Source organism: Dipteris shenzhenensis, chromosome 24 (assembly GCF_047967505.1).
Source record: "Dipteris shenzhenensis isolate YYH24624 ecotype China chromosome 24, Dip_SZ_1.0, whole genome shotgun sequence".
NCBI lineage: Eukaryota > Viridiplantae > Streptophyta > Polypodiopsida > Gleicheniales > Dipteridaceae > Dipteris > Dipteris shenzhenensis.
In genome coordinates this window covers 15,403,076-15,426,985 of record NC_141619.1, presented here as the reverse complement: position 1 = coordinate 15,426,985, position 23,910 = coordinate 15,403,076, and the positions used below count along the sequence as shown (strand labels likewise).

The window sequence follows — 23,910 nt, the reverse complement described above, 5'->3', positions numbered from 1 at the left end:
CATGTACCCTCGTACACACACATGAAAAGCCCCTTGACATGGACACCAAAACATATCAAATTCCCGCAACATGCAAGTGCACATTGACTCAGGAAAATAAAATAAAAAAACCCTTCATGACTTGATTTTCATGACCCCAAAAACATTTCACTTGACCACACACTGGACACCCTTGCTCTGGAAGTCTGGTACAACCACATTGCATTTCATCATTTCCCATGAAGTCCCTGCAAAACATACTTTATTATCTTAAAAAACTGTACATTAGTCCACCATGCTTGTGAAAGAAAAATCCACAAATGCCAAAAGCCCACACCTACCCTAGATGTGTACAACTATGTGCCTACCCACAGCTATATACAGTGCTCAAAAACTTGATACAAGTTTTGTCCTATCAACAGATTCCTAGGTTGCCTCGGATAGAGGTAGACCATGCCATGCAACCAACACCGTGGGTATCTTCCAATTGGACACCCTCGATTAGTGAGTCACCTGGGTGCAAAAACTTCTTTAAATGAGAAACGTGAAACGCTGGGTGCACCTTACAACCTTGTGGTAATTCCAATGTATAGGCTACCTTGCCTATTCTTTTAAGAATTACTTACGGCCCACAATATCGGGGTGATAACTTAGCACTCTCTCTAGAGAAACACTTTTTTCTCCTTCCTTAATTTCTCTAACAAATCTATTTTCATCCGTAAGTGGTTGGATTTGCTAGTCTATAACCATAGTTTAGCTAGAACATACTTATTCCTATGGAGGATTGGTTTCTATCGTTGTAGGCGAATTCCAATAGGGGCAACCACTTGTCCCACGTATGTTGCCTCAATGGATAGAATGCTCGAGGTGAAGCACGCGGGCTAAGAGATCTAGAAGTGCTTGACATCTAGTAGGAGAACCTTTTGGTATTGTATCCTGTCCTACTTTGTGGACGGACGGAAATATAAAGAGTTGCTTCTATATTTGCCTCTAAGAATTGTCTATTTACTGGCTTGCACATCTATGCACATAAATTTAAGAAGTTTGTGATTCCACACCCCACACCACACTGTGCGAGCTCCTGAGCAATTCTATCAGTCTTCCGTTGTGCATATCCTCTGTTGGGTCATTTCTAACAAGCACTACTCATAATTGAGAAGTCCATGGAGCTTAATATGCTCAAGTATTGGTACAAGTAATCAGTGGCCAAGTGTTTCCGAGATTTTTTGGTTTTCTTTGATTCGGATTTGAAGATGGAGTTGCAGATAAAGGAGCCGAGGGGAACACAAAGCCCTTGAAAGAAACAGCTAGGCTTATTGCGAAACTGCTAGAGGATATTCGCAAGGAAGATGTTAAGCCAGAATTGAAAATTAATGGATTTCTACCATTTTTATCTTGGTTCCACCAGGTAGAAGTAAACTCCACAAGAAAGAGGGCATGGATTTGCCAAGAAAAAGGGCATGGATTGCCAAGAAAGAAGGGCCCATGGCTGCTCTTAAAGGGTAGGAAACGCCAGAGATTCTCCACAAGGAAAGCAAGCGCTTTAGATATGGGAAAGAGGGACATGTGGCTGTCCAATGCCTTGGAAGGCCCATAAGGGAGCAGAGAATGCCACAAGACCGATCTAAGTCAATGATCGGAAGTTACCAAAAGCCATCAGAGGTAGAAGAGATGGAGGGGAACCTCCCAAGAAAAGAAAGGACTCGAGTCAGGATTACCGCAAGTAACTTGGCAAGTTCAAAAACTATTCGGCACTTGATGCCAAGTAGGTAGATGAGGAATTCTTCTCGAAATATCCTTAATTTTTACAGTTGTACCAAGAAGCTTTTTAGTTGAGGACAACTGCTTAGAAGCCGAGGGGATGTCACGAAATCATATTTATCCCAAGACATAATGAGAAATCTTTCTTAGATTGACTTTGGTTAACTAGTAGGAGTTTTATTTTTCTTTGGTTAAGAGGACTGTGGGGACACCCGCAAAGGGACTTTGAATAGTCCAAGAATGAGGATGCATGCATTTGTCTAACCTCTAGCGGGTTAAAGTGTTGGATATTTTTTATTGAATGTGTTGGACCTAGAAGAGTGCAAAAACGCCCAAATTTTAAGGGGCAATTGCCAAAAAGCAGGTCCCACAAGAGCAAAGGCACCAAGAAGTGGCGCCCAGCTTTAAAAAGGGCCTACTAGAGTCAAAAACGAAATTCAGCTCCAAAATTGGGGTAAGAAAGCCCAAAAGACAACTTTATAAAGAAAAGCAGTCCCCAGCTTTCTAGAGCCCATGCATTTGGGCTGGTAGCCTAGTCTATAAATAGAGAGGCCTTGTGCACTAAAGAACAAGCACTCTCATGGATTGAGACTCAACACGACTTAACGGCTCACGTCTCAGCATGGCTACATGACCAACTCATAGTTCTAGGAATACACCAACATCCTGAAACTCGGCCAGGCCTGATAAAGAGACCCAAGACCTTCTAGGGGGTCCAGCCCTTGTTTCTGGGCCCTAGTGTGTGTGTTATCTGTTCTTTCTCCCCCCCTCTTATTTTGTTTTGCTTCCCAGAAGAAATCTGCTGCTATTCCCCGTCAGATGAAGCTATCCTTTGGGAGGTGATCTTGTAATTGTTATCTATCTTTCATTCTTATCCTTCTAACTCTGAGATGGCTGAAGGGCACTTAATCTTGCCCAGTCAAGGTAGTCATAATTAAGATTTGATTTACAACAGGAAAAGGGATTAATAAGACTTTGATCTGCGAGAAATAATATGGAGCAATGGCAGGAGCAAATTATGTTTTTTTGGCATGTTCCTACGACCTGGGTATCCAGAAAAGTAGACTAAGAAAAGAGAGCGAGAGCAAAAAAGTTCTGGGTGTCAGGATGTGTGAACAAGATCAGACTAAGCAAGGGGAGCAAGCTTGATCCAATTTATTCTTTTCGATGTCATTTCTCTGGTGATGGGGACGCTGGATAGGTTTAGAATCTTAGGGACAAGTTCAAGCAGAAGCGAAATAAAACATATGCAGCTAGGTCCCCCTTGTCAGACGTATACAATATTTGTGGACTTTTGTTGAGCATTATCTACCGTTAGAATGAATGTATCTCATTAAGGATCTTCTAGGTCCATTTGAAGGAAGATTTAATTTATTTTTAAAATGGTTTGTATAAAGCTAAACCTTGAACTTCCGTAAACTGCTATAGGTTTGAAGATTCAGTCACATTCTTTATGAAATGGATCTTTATTTGTCAAAGTTCTGGAATTGCTGAATATAAGACATTGAAGATCCATTCTTTTTATATGGTCGATTGCTTACTGGCCTGAATAGAATGATTGTTCATTAGTTTAGGCTTGGTTTTCGGAATTGATTTAGGTTGGTTGTGACCAGGTACTTCAAAAGGTGCTGCAATGGTTGATCTGGAAAGGTCCTCACTGACGTGGCTATTTCATAGCAGAAGTGATATCTTATCTCAACAGTGTGATTCTTCTGTAAGATAAGCTTTAGCTAATTATCGTAGAGTATAGTGTTTGGTTAATTTTTGTTTAAGTTCTTTTGAAATTAACGTTTGCAATCAACATTGTAAAAACTTGATACTGTAAAACGTTGTGCAGGGTAATATTGTTCTTTGTGGATTCCGAAATGGGCGTATTTCAAGTGTTGACATAAGGGTTCCATTACCCAGACCACGGAGAATGCCAATTAACCAAAGTCCAAGCAAATTTCCCTTGTATTCTTGGAGAAAGCGAAATGCTTTGATGCCTCTGAGGATACAGAAGGGTTCAAGTTTCAATCCAGGGCATGGTTTGGTGAGATTTCTGCCTTAAGTTTCTGGATCACCTGCATTTAGTTTCTGGATCACAATTGTAGCTATTGCCATTCCCCCACTTTATGCTATTTACTTAAATGGCTGGGTTTTATGAGCCAGGCAAAGGGGAATCCCAGGACAAAAGCAGAAGATGAAACTTTGAGTCACTTTAAATCAATGCACATGGGATCAGCAATCTGCAGGTGATACTAATGTCATCCTTTTGTCTAAGACAATCTAAAATATACACTTTTGGGATATTTTCTCAGTCTTTTGGGATTAAGTTGTCTTTATAGGCCAAATCTGTGCAGATGCTGTCTGGTAAGCTGCATGCATATTCATATCAGCCTTTCTGGAAATTCCTTGATATGTAAATTGTTATTGGATTTTCTCAAGCTAAAATGGTATAGGACAGGATATGTCATAGTATGACCTCCCACTTTACATTGTTTTGATCCATCAATTGCATTTTTCAAGTTACTTTGAAATTCCCTTTGTTGAATGCAGTAGGTTGCTCAGAAGAGACCTGATTGAGAGAATGTCAAGTTTATTCTTTTGTTGCTTGAATTTCATTTTGAAAATGCGATTCTATGTCTGCCACACGTTTGCATGTTCTCACTGCTTGAAACCTTTTGGTCTGTCAATGTGTTAGTATGGTGCTGCTTCAATCTGATGAGAACTATCTCTTGGCAAGTTCCATGAATGGAAATGTAAGTTCCTTAATCTTCTATTTTGATATAAATCAAAAAATTTCCTAGGAAATCTTTTTGTGGGTTAGGAAAAGGTCTAAACCACTAAAGCAATATTTTCAAATCTATCACACTGTAACATTCAATTTACAAGTAATAATAAAGCATAAACCATGACTTGTGTGGATTATTATTTTCGTTCATTTGTTTGGTAAAATAGGATATGCAATTCAAGATAATGAGTGACATGAAGATATAGTGATGCTTCAGGAAGTACATTATTAATGAACGTTAGGAAATGTGCTTCATGGTCATTACGAGTAATACAAAGGGGAACTTTCTGGTTTGTTGTTCTATTAAATGAAAGAAATAGTTACTCATGGAAGTTTGAAGAATGAATGCTTTGACTATTGAGATATAAGAATGTAGAGATTGATGGTTTGGTCATCAGGCCTTGCTCTCAGCAAATATGGAAACCTGCATACGTGCTGCAGTTTATTACCCTATCTAGGAGTCGTACTGCCCTCGGTAGGTTGGTCCTAGTTTCGGTTTTTGGCTAGGTGGGCTTCTTTTGTGTAGGGACTCTCCTAAGTGGGCTTGTTTGCATGTAAAGAATCCTCAGTTTGGGCAGCCCGTGGAATTATTGAAGTATTCAATTTTGGTTTTGCAAATATTGGGCTAAGGCAAGTAGTGGCATTTCACTTATTTGGTTTCAAAGCCAATTTGATCTGTGGACTGGTGGTTTTCCACATGGGGGAGGCTTAAGCGTAGTTGACTAACTCATGGGATCACCGATTTTTCTGCTTCTCTGCCACCTCTTGGAGCTGATCATATTTAGCCTATTCATCCCCACCATGCACCACACACCACGACACAGTTCATACACCACATCCCATGGCATCAACTTCTCCCAAGCACGGTGCTCCTGAGGACATCCCACGTCTGGAGCATCAAGCTGTTCTAATCACCCAGTTCCTTCATGATGCCGCCGTCCACACCTTTCCATACACTAGACACTTGATTCACCTTGTCACCCATTGGCTCAATCCCCCGCAATATTGGTATGATAATGAGTGTATGGCCTTATGCTGCCAACTCAGATTTGAAACTAAGCACCATCGTTTTAGCTTAACTGAGACTACACACGCGTATCACTGTCTGGTCCACTGAAACAAGTAGGCTTTCATTTGCAAGAACAAGGAATTACTAAATATCCTGTTTAGCAGCAATTCCAAAGACTTATGGCGGAAGTTTCTCAAGCAACAAGCCTCTTCTCCTCTCACTGAAGTTGGAGATATGTAGGTCACCTCCTCACTTGTGAGGCCCCAAATGAGGAGAGCATGAGAGGGACTCAAAGATGCCACGGGCAAAACTGAGAAGGAATGCAGGACCGCCACATGGGCAGCACAGGCAGCATTACCATTGGAAGGCTGGAAAAGTTCTGAACAATGGTAGTCTATGAGTCAGAGGAGCTAGGAACCTTGGTGAAGGTGAAGGACAACCATGCGTGCTCAGATTGCTCTGTGTGAGGGAGGTTTCTTTAAGCGGACCTCAAGAGTCAGAGCTGGATGGAGGGAGACCAAAGATGGCACTAAAGGATTAACTTGGAAGCTGTGAGTGCCTTCATGAGCTACATTGCTGGTTTTCAAAGCAAGCACACAAATAGATAGGATGTATTGGTATGTATATTCTTTGTGTGTACAATCATACCTTAGTACCATGCTATGGGCAGATTTTTTGATTTATGTTTCTCAAGTGATGAGAGATTGGAGGATGAAAGCTTTCGTGGAAGGCAAAGGGGGAATTCTTAGTGCTTCTTCGAAGCTCGGCTACAGGTTGTTGGAGGGTAAACTTGATGAATCTATTTAAGCTTTGGTGATTGAGACAGGGACATCTACACGTGAAAAGAGTATGTTGACACTGGAGGATTACCCACATGAGAGCTCATCTAGAGCTCATGGTCTAGGACTATGTGATTTGTCGGTGCGTAGTACTAGGAGATCTAGTATTAGTTCATGTGTGAGTGCCACATGTCACTATAGGCCTTATCCCATATGCGCTTGGTGCAAGTGTGTGAGTGTGTAGCCTATATAAGGCTTGTTGGTGTGTAGTAGTACTAGTTCATGTGTGAGTGCCACATGTCACTATAGGACTTATCCCATATGCACTTGGTGCAAGTGTGTTAAGGCTTATACTTCACTTGTCATGTCATACTTGATGAATGAATGAACGCCTTCATGGATTCTACATTTGTGTACCACTTTTTCACTCCCTAGCCTCTCTCTCTCTCTCTCTCTCTCTCTCTCTCACACACACACACACACACACACACACCATGTTTCTAACATGGTATTAGAGCAGGTCAGCCCTGCCCTAATCCGTCCTGCCAAATCATCTCTGCCTTAACCCTAACCCTAACCCTAATTTTGCTCATTCTCTTCCCTCTTGCAGCCGCCTCAGCTCTGCTTCATTCTACCTCCTCCTTTCAGCCTTCTCAACCCGTTTAGGTCTTCTACCATAGCCGTCTCATTTCGCCTCTCTTTCTTGCAGCCTTTTTGTGTTCATTCTTGCCCATCTAGCTTCTCCATAGCCTGCCACCATCATTCGGATCTCTTGGAGCAGTACCTAGGCCATTGATAGCCTCTCGGATTGCTGGTCGATACCTTGCAACCACAAGCGCATGCACGTGTGGATCCTCGAAGCCATTTTTTGGAGCCTTTTCATCGCCGATTTTAGGGTTTTCAAGACTACCTATGGGCATTGGTTGCAGAATTTCGAGGCTTTTGGAGGCTGTTTCAACCTAGTTTGGAGCTGTTCTTGCATTTTCGAGCCATTTTAGGGTTGACTGCTGCAGTACTGCCTATACCAGAAGCATTTTTGGGGCTGCTCCTAGCCTCTAGCTCATCTAGAACAACTGATCCTTGGGAGTTCTCAGACATGCACCTTTCATAGTCAACATCCCTTACTTAATCTTGTGTTTGCTTCACCTCACTATAGCATGAAATTTATAACTTGAATGAAGGACAAAAATTGTAAGCCATACATGGGCACCCAATCTACATGAAGGACAAAAATTGTAAGCCATACATGGGCACCCAATCTACATGAAGTGAGTCTAAGAAGTTCACCTGCAACTCAGCTGTCATCCGAGTGAGTCCCCATTCTAGGATAGCCTAGTTGATTGAAAAGCTTACCCGAATGACATAGCCATGCCATTAGGTGAAGGTCACAGTCTTTGTTAACACAGCGCAATGACATCCCATAGATTTCTTGAACAGTGGGTTAGCCAACCACAACTGTTCTAGTCATCATCACTAAAGTGATGTGAGCTGCCATTTCATGGAGTCAAGTCAAATCATGAGTAATCATTCACACTCTTGGCCTCAATTCTTGCATCCCATACCATGGGAGTACACCCATCGGGTGATTGACCGAGATGTGAATACCAGGGGATATTCAAACAGTAGCGAGATAAGATTTGACCAAATAAAGAATCAAAATACACGTCTTAAATTCGTCATAGAACACAAAGTAGTCTCAAAGCAAGCCCTTCCAAACATATGCTTTAAATATATAAAATATCAAAACCTTTTGCTTAGAAGAAATTCAGATATTGGACATGAATTCAAGAAGACATTGCATGGTAGCAAATAACATAATGGACAGCCAGCATTAATTATCATTAGAGTGGCAAAAGTTGCTAATTACTTGCATATCACTCCACCCAAAAAGACAAAGTGGTGGTGTGTTACAATAAGACCTCATTAATTAATCTTTGGCTTGGGTTTAGCTGGTTTCTCCTCCATTTTTAACCCCTTATCAAACTCATCCTTAGTATCATCATCACTATTACTCATCCAACCGGGAGTAGGAACACTGCGGCCCTGACGTGCTAAGAAGGTTTTCAGCTCTTTGTGTAGGCGCTTTAGCTCCTTCTGTAGGCGCGCTTTATCTTCCAAGTCAACATCTTGGGAGATCAAGGCCAAAGGTGTGAGGTGACCTCGTCCTCAAGTTCAATGAGAGAGTAATCTAAAGTTGGCATACGATTACTTTCTTGTCCTTCTCGCAAAGGATGAAATTAAGGAGCGATACTAGGAGGAATAACAAGGTTGATACAACTATCACTGGCTATACTACCACAGGAATCCTTAGAAAAGATAGCCTTCAACACACAAGCGGGGAAAATACATGTGATGAACGAAGTGTGTGTGGTAGAACATGCCGACTGCTCAATTCATCATCAGCTCCACATGCTAGTAATTCACTAAAGGGAGATGAGTCTGTATGCAACCCATACTTGCTTGTACAAGACAAGCCTTTCTTGCCTAAACTTTTGGCTAATGCATAGCCCTTTTGCAAAATTCCCTAGCCAATCATCATGACACAGACAAAAAGGTGTGTTGCGGAATTATTCCGCTACTCACCTTCTCTGCGATACAAAGCTCAATCCAAGCTGTCCCAAAACCATGAAATCAGCTTTACGTCATGCATAGAGATAGTTCAGCCAGGATTTCCTCAATTTTCTTCTGGCTGCTACTACAAGGGGCATGTGCATCCTTTCACTAGGATGAACACATCCAGGGACTTTACGTTTTCCCTCATAGCATGAGGACTCCACACAGCTCTCGAAGCTAGCTTTGATACCATATGAAATAACCCCTAACTAGGTTTGGTAAACAACAAACCCTGTTTAGGTACAACTTCGAACCAAAGTCCAACAAATCCATGGGATGTACCACAGACAACCCATCAGGGTTGGAGCTAGTAGCTCACCTCCCAGCTGTAGGCTCAGTATGTCGAGCCCCCCCCCTATCTTGAGGTCAAATCATTGCAGAGAGCCAACCAGCCTCGAAGCCTAGACATGCATCCCATACCACATGCCGTTTCCTCTCATTGTTGCTCCTAGGCTAGTGGGTCTACGTCCTAAGAAGTGCAATTCTCGAACCCCTGATAATGAGGCGCTGGCCTATACTTATAGGCAAGGCCCCGGTTAGTTTTAGCAGTGAGCCTTAACTTTAGCATGCATGCCCTAAAGTGACTTTACTTTACTTGGGGGCCATGCTTTGCCATGTCTAGGTCAGCCATGCCTCACGTGTAGCAGGTCACTAGTCAGGTCAATCTACGGGATCTAAACATCATCCATGCTAGCTCTCGTCACAACCCTAGGTTATTCCTAACCCCGGGCTAGACCATGCTCTAACCTTAGATCTAATCCTAGATCCCAAGTTAGTCTGACCTTGGCTTTGGTTAAGCCTAGCCCCTTGTTAGTCTAGTCACGGACGTGACATATTGGTGACACAAACACTGGATACAATGGATAAATGCAACAAGGGCTTAGGCCTTGTATATAGGGCTGGAGGATCTTGTGCTTTTCCCCTTATAATTTAGCACTCTCCAAAGTCCTACACCTTGCACAAAAAATATCCGACACTTTAACCCATTAGAGGTTAGCCAAATGCATGCATTCTAGTTCTTGGACTAATCCTTGTCCCTTGTGGGTGTCCCCATAGTGTTATCCAACCAATGCAACATAAAGGAAAATAAAACTTGTTCTAGTTAACCGAAGTCAACTTTCTTTGACTGAAGTCAATCTTAAATATTTCTCTTTATTTCTTGGGAGAAGTTACAATGAACCCCATGTGCCACACAAAAGGTGGAGACGAACGAGCATGCGCTAAGGAGATGCCCTCGTTACTAGATTTGAGGCGGATACCATTGCCTATTTGTCCAAGGTTTTATAGACATGAATGGGCATAAGGAAAAGAGTCTCACTCACTAAACTAAGACCATTGTGGCTGAGTGCCGAAGCGTGGTAATGCTAACTGAAAGAGAAAGAGAGAGAGAAATTGAAGCATGTTGAATAGACCTGAACTCCAGAGTTTATGCTAAGCTACTATCATTCTTCATGATTTGGGCCTGGCAAACACCAGATATCCATTCAGAACTAGTGATCCTCATTGAAGAGGTCTGAAGCTACATGATGGAATCCCACTATAACTGTAGGGCTGAGGCTGAGCTAACTGCTGCGAGGCTGAGGCTAACTAATGGGAGCTATGTCCATGGAACGACCAGGTAGGGAGCTGCTAAGGCTACATGGGGAGCCGCTGCATCTGCTGGATCTGCCACTATGCAGCTGTGGATGAAGATGGACCTGCTGTTGTTGCTGGGGCTGATGCTGCTGGTCCAAGGGCTCCAAGGGCTAGAGTTGAGGCATCATTTGTTACTGTTGGAGCCAAGTGGGGGAATTGTTGCTACACCAAGAGATTAAAGAATGAGAAAGGAGTGGTGGATTTAATAGAACTGTTGACTGGATGAGCCTAGTCAGCTGGTCAGCGCCGACCATTGACCCAGTGTTTTGAAATGCTGAATGGATGGCCTGATGGATAGCCTCTGCCCCATTCATAAGAACCAAGGGGTCACTCAATCGTAGTGTTCCGACTCGCGAGTGGAAGGGTCTGGCTTGTGTAGGGGCTGCTTATCATCACAGTTAAGACTATGAACATCTAGCAAAGCAACAGTCTGCCCAATCACTGCTCTTCAAAATTGTCATAGCAGCCATCTTCCATTTCGCTGCCCATCGTCTTTATCATTTTGGCTATCATTTTCAGGTTCCACGGGGGGCTTTTGCAGCTATGATGAAAAAATAAAGACCGGCTACTGGGCTTTTCCATGAAATTTATTCCTAAAATTGCATGCTTGATCTGGGTTCCATCCCCCAAGTTGAGCTCTAGATAAGGCATCGCTGTGACCATGGCATGTGTGCTAGGCATCTCACAGTTTGATTGCTCTTTGACAAAGGTTTGCCTTTTTAGGGTCTACAAGATTATTTGGGTAGATTAATTTCTTGGGCATACGTCTGAACCCACCAAGACTAGTCAATGCATCGTGCATTCCAAAAAATAATTGGGGAGGTGCTTTTTGTAGAAACTTGAAAGATATATTGGCTGCCCAAAGTTCCACTCGCATCATGCGTGATTGAAGTGCAAGCTTCACGTGCCAAGAAATCAGCAACTATATTTTGAGCTCAAGGGATATGCTGAATTTTTACCTCTTCAAATTGTTGGCACAGTTCCAATGCTTGTTGATGTCATGGAACCAAGCCTTTACTCCGCACCTTCCACCTTCCACTAACTTGTTCACACACGAGTTTAGAATCTCCTTGCACCTCAAGTTGCTTGATGCGATGTTCTTGCGCCTTTTGTAGCCCAAAAATGAGTGCCAAGTACTCAGCTTGGTTGCAAGTACTTGCAGGTGTAGACTTGCTATAACAATACACCTCACCCCCCGGTGAAGTGAGCTTCACATCCACACCAGCAGCCTTGGTCAAAGGTTTGTATGCTCCATCAAATTGAAGTAGCCAAGATTGGAAGAACATTTCATCTTTTTTAACAAACGGATGAGAGGGCAAGATCCTTTGCACTTGCATGCATTGGAGAATTATGCCCACGCTAGGTGGAGGAATGGCTGTAATAAGGCCAATTCAGCCAAGTTAGTGGGAGTTAAGACTAATTTGGCTAGGGGTTATTTGGCTTAGAGAGGGTTTAAAGGGAATATAGTGGAAGGGGACTGTGTAAGTCTATTTGCCAATTGTTATATCTCACTTTTTGATGTAGCGTCTCTACTTACTCCTTGTTCTACACAGTTCCCTCTTGCTTTCTTCTTCTTGGAATCGGTTGAGTCCTTTTGGTTGGACAGACGCCAGAGGCTAACATGGAGGGCTCTCTCATCGTCCATGCAGGGAGACGAGCAATGCTCGTATTCGTGAGTCACTAGATGGTTTGATTGCAAGGCATGTCTATTGACCATCTACTGCCTTATACTAGACACTCCTTTCTTATGTCTGATAGAACAAGATAATTTATGGCACGTGTACACCCATAGGACATGATATCTACCACAAACTATATGGGACCAAGCTAGCCTTCTATAGCATTGCACTCCTCCATACACGAGGTCACCCAACTTAGGTCTAGATTCATGAGACCTACCTTGGACATGGCCCTAGATAGCAAGATATCAGAGACTTCTCATTCACAAGAGAAGTGGACGTTAGGACCAAGACCTTCTTTTAGGCACGCTAGGTTAGTAGAAGAATGGACGCATGCCACACACCTTTCCCATCCAAGGTATCATCATTGCGGCATTCTGACGAGAGGATGCCTCACTTGCCCACAAGTTTATTCTACAGAGACAAGTAGAGGATGCCACCGTTGGATCTCATATGCGTTCCATAGGGAGTCCGACTCTAGATGGGACCCTAGTTAGCTCACATAGAGCTCAGATTACTCATGCTAGATACACGAACATACGACACATGATAGGAACTCCCTCTTCTTTCTTACATTTCCTAGGTTCATCCATAGTTTTTTTTCTTGGAGGTGTGATAAACACCTATATGACCCCCATGGGCGGTGTAGTCCCATGATGATGTCCATTTTCATAGTCTTATATGCTTTTTTGGCCTTCCATAGGTGTTAATAAATTTTTTGTTCTTTCTGTCACTCGCTCTTCCCCATTGTCTCTCCTAGGTACCCATTTCCCCTTATGTTTGGTATTCTTGCTATTTTATTCCTTTAGATCACTCACTGAGAGACATCCTATTAGACCTTCTTATACAACACATACGTGATACTTGGGTGTTGTCGACAAAGGACTTGGGTATCAACTTGACCTCCTGTGGGGATAATGTTTTCATGCTCACAAAGGACGGCTTCATTCGCCGACCTGGATAATGGAGGTCCGCATGACCTTATTTCATGAGGATTGCGATTGGATAGGTCTGGGTATCATCATACCGACTCCACATTGAGACTGGAAGACTCGAGGGGGGATAGATTGGTAGACGGGATTTGCAAGCTTTAGGGGGGGGATTTTGTCCGTTATCCCAAGCTGTGGACTTCTCCGACCAGAGATGCCTTGTACTTGAGATACATCAATGTGCAAGGAGATTCTTCTCAAAGCACGACCTTAGATAGCACCACCCTAGGCCAGACCACTATCACCTTCTTCAAAGTTGGAGGGGACCTAGATGTGAGGATGACCCTACAGACAAGGTTGGCTCCATACAAGGTGTCACACTTGAGTGAGCTTTTGCCATTTAGTGCGCCCCGCGATCCCAACACCCATGACAAAGGACACCCTTTAGACTACAGGTCCAAATCCCAGATATCTTGCAGTGACATGAGGCTATTTTGTCACAAACAGCCGACCAGGAGGCCTCCTCACGGCTTGATTAGTAGTTTCAGTTCCTAGTTTGTATCTAGCTCAGTCTAGTTTCAGTTTTTTCTTTATTTGGTTCTTTTCATAATGAGACATACCATGGGGTACAATATTGTATTATTCTAGGCTTTAGTTGTCTAGGTACCTTATGTGAGTTTCCCTTTCAGATGCAACTGTTAATGGAAACCGATCTCAACAGGTTCTGGCTTCTGGTGGATGCAACAAGTCTCTGCCTGCTGAGGATTGTATTTATTTTTGAGAGGGATATTGTTATTCTAGTTGCACTATCTTTCACTATGGTTTAGAATTGTGCAGTCCTTTGCTTGTCATGATCATATTCCATCCTTTTTGAAGCACCTTGGTGTATTCTGTCAGGACACCTTGTTTGGTTCCTATGTGCATATTTGTACAAAGCATTCATAGCCTGTGTAAAGGTTGGCCTCTGCGACTAACCTTAGGAGATGGAAGAGTACATATTGTGCATTGGAATTGCTGCAACATATTTCTGATGAAAAAACTTGTTTAGTTCTCTTTTCTTTAAAAGTTATTTAACCTGATGTGAGTGATATTATCAATGGTTTGCACGGTTGATCTCCTATGATTTTCCCTGTAACCTGTAGTCTACTAGTTGTAGGTCCCTCATTGGAAATGCAGTATTGTGATCGTCCTCTTGAGGCTTGCATGGTAGATTCTGAAGGTCTGGATTCCCTTAATAATTTTTAAATATATTTATTTTCTAAATCCGTCATTGATATATGTAGATTCAACTTTGGGACCGCCGCCTGGTTGACAAAGGGCCCGTGCTGTCATATGAAGGAAATTACAACACACATTCTATGCTGCAACTGGGACTTGATCCATCTGAGTCCCTCCTTGCTTCAGGTCTAATATACTGGAGTTTCCACTGAGAACGAAGAAATAAGTGTGCTTTAATCTACAGGCTTGAAAGCTTTATGTGTGTACAATGTCATACCCATCGAAATTTTAAGGCTGTGTACCTAAAATAATCTGTAAAAGTAAGTTGGAAGGATTCGAATTGTTTTATGGAAATTTCTTTCTTGTTACTATGATCAATGTTAGCCACAGGCAAGGGCATGTAGACAACCTTTCCTTGTGCCACAACATAAGAAAGATTCAAAATTAGTTTTTGTTAGAATTCTAGGTTGTAGGTTTAAGTCCTGATTTTTAGCTCTCACGACTGTCTCTAGCATCTCCTTCTCCATGTTATAGACTAGTCTAAAACTTCGCAGGCTTGATAATTCTTTTTTATATCATAGTAACTTGCACTTTTACATACTCTTTTATTGATTGACAGGAACTTGTTTGTTCTGATAAAAAATATATATAGAGTATGACTGTGCAGGGTGAGTAGATTGATAGAATGCTGAATTGACACTGGCCATGCTCTTATGGTTGAGTTTTGAAAGTTGTCGGTGTGCTACCTGAAGATTTTAGAAAGCCATGCCTGAATTTACACATATGAAGATCTGAAGCATGACTTGGACCTTTGAATCCTGTTGAAAAGTGATATGGACTCTCCATTGTGTGGCTTAGCTACTGCATCTTTCTTTGCATCAGCTCAGGAATGGAAGGACTCAATCTATGAGACGAGGAACTGAAGAAGCAATCATCGAGAGAGTGGAGTTGATTCCGAAGCATGTCCAGCTGATATTCAGTCAACAAACATGCTTTGCTACTGCACTGGAGCCACAGTGCCTACTTTTGTAAATATATTCTGAACAATCCTAGATATAGTTGTCTGGCCCCTCTCTGGTCACCTCTAATTTATAAAGCTTTCAGTAATTCCCTACGGACAATTTATAAGGCTCCTTAATATGACAAGTTGGTTTTTAGCAATGGATACAACACCAATGACATGTCATGTGCATGCTAAGATCAGCATGTAGGACCACAAAGTCTGGGTGCGGCTAGGGTGGTTTGTGCTTTATTTTCTGAAGAGCATCCATGGGTGAAGCGTTTTCATTGACCTACTTTATGAGAATGGGATATACTGTCCCATGCATTCTGGAGGGTAGAGCACACCATTAGCAGGGACTCTCCGATGTCTCATTCCCTCTAGATGATAAGGTGTATATGCGATGCCTTGTCTGCCAATATGCTTGTTTAGAGACAAGGACCTTTCCTTAGCTGATGTAGATCATATATGTGGCCTCCTCCATACAAGAGTTTTGCAAGCACATGAAACTACTCACATTGACAAAGATGGACATGGATGATTGGTGACAGATAAATACCACATTTTTTTCTCCTGTCAATGAAATTGTGTATTTAGGAGCACAATAACGGCTTGTGAAAGAAGATTAGGATAGGATATCCACATTCACCACAGATTAGGCCTGTAGATGTTAGGATCACGTATTTCACCTTATATTTTCTGTGTAGATTTTTGGTCTTTAGAACAACATTTGTATGATCGGACATATTCTAGTCTTACAAAGGTATATTATATTTTCTGTGTAATATGTTTGGCCTAGAGATAATAGGGGCTCTGTGGTGAAATTGAAGTCCCATTTTCTTCCATTCTTCATTCCTAGGCTTCAAGAAGTAACTATTTCTAGGCAGGTTATCAGTAAGCATGTAACAGACTAATACACTTCCATATATCATGTGATTTTTCTGCATCCCATTTTTTAATTTCTGTTATTTTGTGCACATTACTGATATCATATTAATCTTGCATCTTGTACCATCACACCAAGGCGTAGTGTTAAAGCATACTGTGAACGATCATTATAGGGAAGCCTTGTAGAGTTTCACATGTCTAAGCAGGTTTAAGAGCCTAGACATGGACACAAATAGGGTATAAGGGATAGCCTTGGCTTTCTGCATAATAGGCATGGAGCTATTGCACCAAAGGGACTGATGATGATTCTATTAAGGGGATTTTATTAAGGGTTACACAATGGTTCCTAAGGTGGCTTTCCAAGATGGCACATTACCACCCTCGATTACGGAATGGCTGTATCAACCATAAACATGATTAATTAGACTAGTTGGAGTTGTACTTGTGGAGGTATATAGATACATGTCTCAAATAGGTAGATTCTAGATCTTATCCCACCAACCAAAAGACTAAGATAGCACGAGGAGACACCGGATGCTCAAACATTGTGCTTGTTGTGTGACCTACATGGAGTGTCGTTGGATCTTCTGATGGAATGCCTGCCATGAAAGGGCTACTTCCATTGCCTTTTCTGGGAGGTTTCTGGGCCCACATCTCATCTCATGTGATACATATGCTGGAGGTGTTTAGCCTCGCTTAGTTTTGAGAAGCCGGGCCACATGGATCAATTGATGTAGTCGGAGAGTGCACATCAGTAAGATCCTAGCCAGAGTGATCAAACCCCTCTTCCAAGAGAATGGCTGAAAAGTTTCAGTTGAGACATTGCATCACTTTTCCCGTCATATAGTCGGTTGAGATTTCTTTCTCAAATGATCGTCACATTTGACTAGATGAGAAGGTGGCCACGGCAAGGCTTCAGAGGCTGCAGTTTCCTCTTTAGGGAGTGTTCCGAGCCCATATCTCATGTGATGAGATAATTGACTAGAGGACTCTTCATGTGATCTTTCAATCTTCCATATGTGGACGTGGTCTCTTCTGTGCAGCCTTCTGGTCCACAAAGTTCTGGATGTGGTATTCTAGTCATGAGGATTGCCCATTAACTTGTGGCATTGCAAGAAGGGTTTCCTCCCTATTTGGATGTACTGACCTCAAGGTCATAGCATGAGGTGACATTATGATGGGATAAAGGTCCAACCACGGGGTCCTTCAAAGGAGGTCTACTGTGACTTTCAGTCTATACCTAGTGTACATCTGCCTTTAGGGTAGGGACACCCTTGGGTAGGTCTATAATGGGATAAAGGTCCAACCAGGGGGTCCTTCAAAAGAGGTATATGGTGACTTTCAGTCTATACCTAGTGTACAGGTGCCCTTAGGGTAGGGACACCCGTAGGTAGGTTTATATATTTGAGCTGAGGGCTCACTTGTGGGGATACCATGAGTTGGACTCCTGTTGGAGGTCAACATCTCCTGATGTCACTATAGAGAGAGAGTGCCAGTGCTTGTGGGTGTGCCCGCCCAGAGAGAGGGTAGGTTAGGCTGCAGAGAGAGGGCCTGTGTTGTTGTGGGTGTGCCGCCCCCGTGAGGATATGACAGGCAGAGGGAGTTGAGGAGCATGGTTGCCCTCCCTTCAAATCACACCCCTGGATACCACGACCTCGCCACGTATGCCTTGGACCTGCCATCTATCCATGCTCCTGTACGGAGGCTCTGTATGGCTGTACGGCTGCTCCCGTGAGGCTGTATGGCTGCTGGTACCCCAGGACACATCATGGACCAGGCGCCCTGGTTTGGGGGGGTCTTTATAGCCCCCAACCAGGTCGGCTACCCCACCCCCTTCTCGGGTATGGAGCAGACCCCAGGGTCGGCTCTGGTGGTCGGTTGGTTAGGGCAGGGGGTGGGCCATAGGCCTCCCTGCTGGTTGGTTGGTTAGGGCAGGGGGGTGCACCCCTGCTGGTTGGTTGGTTGGGGCAGGGGGTGACCCTATATATAGGGGCCCCTCCCTCACTTGTTCCCATCTCATTCTTGGGGCAGTTCTCCCATTGTATAGCAGAGGTTTTCCCCAGCAGGCTGTGGGGTTTTGGCCAGGGATCACTTGCAGTTATTTTGTTTCTTTCTCTTCCTCTCAGTGTGGTGTGTCTGAGTCTCTCTCTCTCTCTCTCTCTCTCTCTCTCTCTCTTGCGCGAGGAGTGGACTGGGTGCCCAGCAAGGGGTGACTTTGAAGGGTGTTTGAGGAGGTGTTCCCGAGGGACAGATAGCGAGGAGTGAAGGTAAATTGGGCTGTCAGCCACTTCATCCTCTTCTCCAGCCCTCTTCTTTCTTCAACCTTCTGTCCCCTTCTATCCCATCCACCTTCTCTTTCAGTTCAGCTCTCTCTTCACTCCAACATGGCGACTTTGTCCGAGATGGCAGAGAACAAGACCTGATCCCATTGCGTCCAATCTAGGCATCCTCGAGCAGTAGGAGGTCGAGTCCATGTCGCAGCTTTGGGACTGAGTCAATGCAAGGGTAAGGCTGTTTATTTTCCTTAACTGTACTCCTTAGGTGATTAATCACGTGAAGCACATGACGGTGGCCAAGAGTATATGGGAGCACTTGGCGTCCCTGTATAATCGAACGTCTCCCATGAAGAGGGTTTCCTTGGAAGTCTAGATGCGATTGTTGGATCCCAAGAAGTCTTCATCGATGTGGGAGCACATCAACAAGTTACAGGAACTTCAGCAGGAGATCCTCCAGGCGGGGAAGTAGATATCTTCGAGGACATGGCCATAACTCTCTTGTCCTAGTTATCCTCTCAGTATGGGGCCTTCTATTCGTCCTTGATAACAAGGGGAAAGATGAATGTGTTGACCTGGTGCTCGACCAAGTGGAGAGATTTGTAGATCGTACCTATGAGAGTCAGCCGGAGGCTTTGGCTGTTGAGCAGAAAGGACGGAAGCAATTGACAGCTCAAGAAAGTGAAGCATTCAAGGTGTCACGTACTTGTAATCGATGTGGCCAGAAAGGTCATTATTGGCATCACGTACTTGTAATCGATGTGTCTTGAAAGGAACAGTGAGGGGACCAATATCCAGCTGGACAATGTTACCGCCGCGACAACGTATACTCCAGCCTTCTAGTAGCTCGACCGGATCCAGATGGAGGATTGCTTGCTTGTTTGTGGCAGCGGACCCACCAAACAAGTGCAGTAGGAAGGGAGTCTTTCACTGAGGCAGGCTTTCAGGCAGGACCTTGAGCCACGAGTTGTTCCCGTTGACTCAAGTGGTAGTATGTTACCAGTCTGTTGTTTTTTTTGGACGTTATGACATGGCAGATCCAGAGGGGGTCTCCTAGTGTTCTTCTGTAGCTATTGTCTGATGAGCTACTGGAGAGCCAGATGGGTAGATTGCCAATGCGGGAATCCAGACACAGTTGATTGATCCTTATGAGCTTTTATATGCCCATTGTCATTGGAGCACTGAGGTTCATTGATTTGGCGCCAGTGTACCAGTTTGGACTTGAGAGGGGCCTATCTAGCTCTGAGAGACAAGTGCCCATGTAGGAAATAAGACCTTGCACCGGGTGCAGTATCAGTCGGATTATTTTTGTTGGAGTGATATACCACTACCAACAATTAGATTGTTGTACCAAATGATGTATTGTACCAGTACCGGACCAGGGGAGTGCATCTAGCACATGTGGCCTGGGAGCAACAGTACCAGGTTTCCACCAGTGATCATGCTGAGGCGGTTCTTGCCAAGAGGGGGCCTCCTCGACAATACCTGTGGCGGTCTTCAGCGATGGAGTATCACACAATGGATTCCTCCAGTTGTTCCAGTGGCACACCTAGCTCCCTAGCGTCTCTGTTCCATCCAGGAGCTGAGAGGGGGTCTTGGAGGTCAACATCTCCTGATGTCACTATAGAGAGAGGGCCAGTGCTTGTGGGTGTGCCTGCCCAGAGAGAGGGTAGGTTAGGCTACAGAGAGAGGGTCTGTGTTTGTAGGTGTGCCCGCCCCTGTGAGGATATGACAGGCAGAGGGAGTTGAGGAGCATGGTTGGTCTCCCCCAGATCACACCCTGGATACCACGACCCCGCCACGTATGCATTGGACCAGCCATCTGTCCACATGACTGTACAGCAGCTCCACGTGGCTGTACGAAGACTCTTCATAGCTGTATGACTGCTCCCGCAAGGCTGTTAATGGCTGCTGGTACCCCAGGACACGTCACAGACCATGCGCCCTGGTTTGGAGGGGTCTTTATAACCCCAAACCAGGTCGGTTACCCCACCCCCTGCTCGGGTATGGAGCAGACCCTAGGGCGGGCCCTGGGGTTCGGTTGGTCAGGGTACGGGGTCGGCTGCCATAGGCCTCCCTGCTGGTCGGTTGGTTAGGGCAAGTGGTCGGCCATGTGCCCCTCTGCTGGTCGGTTGGTTGGGGCAGGTGATGACCCTATATACACTATATACAGGGCCTCCTCCCTCACTTTGTTTGCATCTCATTCTTGGGGCAGTTCTCCATTTGTATAGCAGAGGTTTTCCCCAGCAGGCTGTGGGGTTTTGGCCAGAGATCACTTGCAGTTTTCTCTTCCTCTCAGTGTGGTGTGTGTGAGGTTCTCTCTCTCTCTCTCTCTCTCTCTCTCTCTCTCTCTCTCTCCATTTTCATTGCACTCCTCACAATTCCCTAGGGGCCAAAGATGCTGACTGATATTGAATGCTACGTTTGAGAATGTCAGCAATGACAAGTCAATAAGACGGAATGCGTGTGACAAGATAGCTTGCCAAATCCACTGGATTTCCCAAATAAGAAATGTGAGAGTATTTCCATGGACTTTATTCCACGAACCAGCTGTGGGCATGATGCCATTTGGGTGGTGGTGGATAGACTGGCCAAGATGGCCAGATTCATTCCAACAAAGACTAATTTCTGCTCCACAACTATCACAAGTGTTTGTGGATTGCCATGCCAGGCATAAAAGCAACACCAGAAATATGACTGCCAAAATTAGCATGGACAATATAGAGGCCAAACAAAAGTAAGTTATTGGATATAGGCAACATTGGGGTAGCAACAAATGACCTGGGAAATGTGTGCAGAGGCTTTGAACAAAACTTCAGTAGAAGCGTGCTTGATGGACAAACTTGTGAGTGTGTGGGAAGCCAAACCAGAAAGACAAATCCAGGTATTGCAAGCAACACAGACTCAAAACATAAGATCAGTTTTCTGGAGAGAGCACATATGACAGCCTTTGTGGATGAGATGCTGTTGGACAAAGTAACATGGATAGTCAGCTAGGTTCTCATAAGTTAGCATGTGAATTGAGAAGAGGGGACAAGATTCTGGAAGAAAAATGTGCACGCAGCAAGAGAAAGAACAGCATGCTCTGCCTACTTCCACATTAGGAGAGGCTTAGTATCATGTGAACATCCCAAGCGAGTTTAACATCCCAAACAAGTTTCTCAGATCTCACAGTGAGGAATAATGAGGACATCGGTACCTATTTTCTAAAGATCCTCTAGGTCAGAGTCCAGACAGCTAGAAATGGAGCAAGAAGTACAAGGGCTATTTGCATGGGGTCTCTGGATGGGTAGCCTTCTCCTGCAGATTGCCCTGTAGAATATTCATTGTATGGCATGTTCTCTTTGTATTATCAATTTATCTTACTCACCAGATTCATCTCAGACAAAGATAAGACCTTTCGATGGTTCTTGTATTGATGTTTTGTTCGCATCACTTTGCTCAACTCCATGGTTCATAGAGACTCTATATATATCTGTTTCTCTCTCCTTCTAGAAAGTGTGGTTTTGATTTAGTCAATATCAGTATGCAAGTGTGTATGATATCCATTGCAGCAGTGAAGGAACATGATGCATCTTTCCATGCCTGTCTTTTTTATAATTTTAATAACGATTTTATTCAGCTCTTAGCATCTTGAATTCTGGGTGCTGTCTCTATTCCCATTTGAACATCTCTCCTTTTTAATCACCCATCATAACTTTGTTAACATTAGGCGGTGAGGACCATACCATTCGTATATGGAGCTTACGATCTGGGCATCTCTTGCAAACCATCTCTGGTCTACCATCACTGGCTCACACATTCAGCTCGCCAGTGGAGCTAGGTAAGACATTTAAACAATGATTTTTAAAAATTGTTTGGAATTTCAAGCTCTTCATCCTAAATTTAAGGATGCTTACCAGGAAACAGAAATACACATGGATGGAGTAGTTCCTTAGATGAGTCTTCAGTTGACAATGATCATGCATGGGGAATGTGGCTTGGGTCACCTTCTGAACTGCTGTACATGCATGGTGCTGCTACAGGTGGGTTGTAAATTGGTATTTCTAGGTAACATTCATTAATGATAGAACTAGAACATGTAGTGTAAGAGCAGCCAAATATGTGTCAAGCCAGATCGAATTGTTAAAAAAGGCAGAAACTTTAAGTTTCGTCAATCTCAGTAAAATTTCTGCAAAAAAGTTAAAAAATAGCTTAAATGTACAGTTCACTTTGATTGTTGCATAGGGATTCATAGAAATTATATTGTCATGTTACATTGCAGGTCTCAATACTACCTTTGCAAGCTAAGAACAAATCAGGCAACAATCACTTAAGACCCCCCCCCACACCTTCTTTTGAAATAGAATCCTATTTAGTATGAAAGAATTAGCTGAGAGAAGGAACTCAAGGCATATATACATCATATGGAGCATGAAAAACCCATGGTCATATACCACTGAAAAAGTTTGAGCAAAGGAAAAACCTGACAGAACCAAGAGTGTGGCTGGAAATCCATATATGCCTGTGATGGTTTTAGAAAAGAAAGGACAACCCCTCAACTCTTTGAGAAAAACCAACCACTTGGTTGAAGCAAACCTAGAAGATCCTTGCATCCTCAACCAAAGAGCTATCAAAGTGTGTACAATATTTGTCCAACTACTGGCCATGGTATGATCTGGGTGGACTTAGGTGCTATCAATAGCCTCTGTGCCTCTAGATCGCTATATGTGCCATATGGTTATGCTTGCTCCAATTTACCAGCAAGTGTCCATTGATGCATGTGCAGGTCTGTACTGAGCGGCGGGGTTGGTATGAAGTCGACAGAATTGACACAAGGTGCCGAACCGTGGTAGTCCAAGAGGGTTCCTGACTCTTATAAAATACATGATGCCCAATAAGTGAAAGCCAGGCCATTGAACCCCAAGTAATGAACAAAGTGGAGGGGAAAAATGTACCCGAAGTTTTGCGGGGAAAAATGTACCCGAAGTTGTGCTATTGAGGTTCTAATGATCTTTACTTGTCTGCATTAGTGCTAAATAGACTTATTAGTTGATAAACACCATGATCAAGAGGGATCAACTTCAAAAACTGCATCTCTCCATGAACAGAGGCTAGAAAAGAGAGTAACTTTTCAATTCTTGAGGGTTATCTAGAGCCTCCTCCAAAATAATCTCTGTACTTCCAAGGTGATGTGAAGTCTCTCCAAATGGTTAGCAATAGAAGGTCTCCACAACTTCTAGTAGTAATGTGAAATTTTCTAGCATCACCTATTTTGAAGTTAAAGAAAGGAAGACCCTTTGAGTGGTGGTTTGCTACAATCCACTCCCACTCACCTGGATGCCAATGAAGATATTTTATGGGGAGAGGCCCAAAAGTGAAAGTCTCCAAAGTA

General features: G+C 43.6%; 1 protein-coding gene across 2 annotated transcripts in view; it reads left to right on the top strand.

The window, feature by feature from the left end:
* Positions 1–23,423, top strand: part of LOC147886269 (Transducin/WD40 repeat-like superfamily protein) — a 66,592-nt gene extending 43,169 nt beyond the window's left edge. For both annotated transcript variants that reach the window (XM_087395612.1, XM_087395613.1), the window contains 8 exons: positions 3,354–3,454; positions 3,578–3,772; positions 3,892–3,974; positions 4,424–4,481; positions 14,441–14,561; positions 22,249–22,359; positions 22,439–22,561; positions 22,801–23,423. In XM_087395612.1, coding sequence (XP_087251738.1) covers positions 3,354–3,454; positions 3,578–3,772; positions 3,892–3,974; positions 4,424–4,481; positions 14,441–14,561; positions 22,249–22,359; positions 22,439–22,561; positions 22,801–22,826 — 818 coding nt within the window. In that variant the 3' untranslated portion in view covers positions 22,827–23,423. The remainder of the gene's footprint in view (positions 1–3,353; positions 3,455–3,577; positions 3,773–3,891; positions 3,975–4,423; positions 4,482–14,440; positions 14,562–22,248; positions 22,360–22,438; positions 22,562–22,800) is intronic.
* Positions 23,424–23,910: the final 487 nt, after the last annotated feature.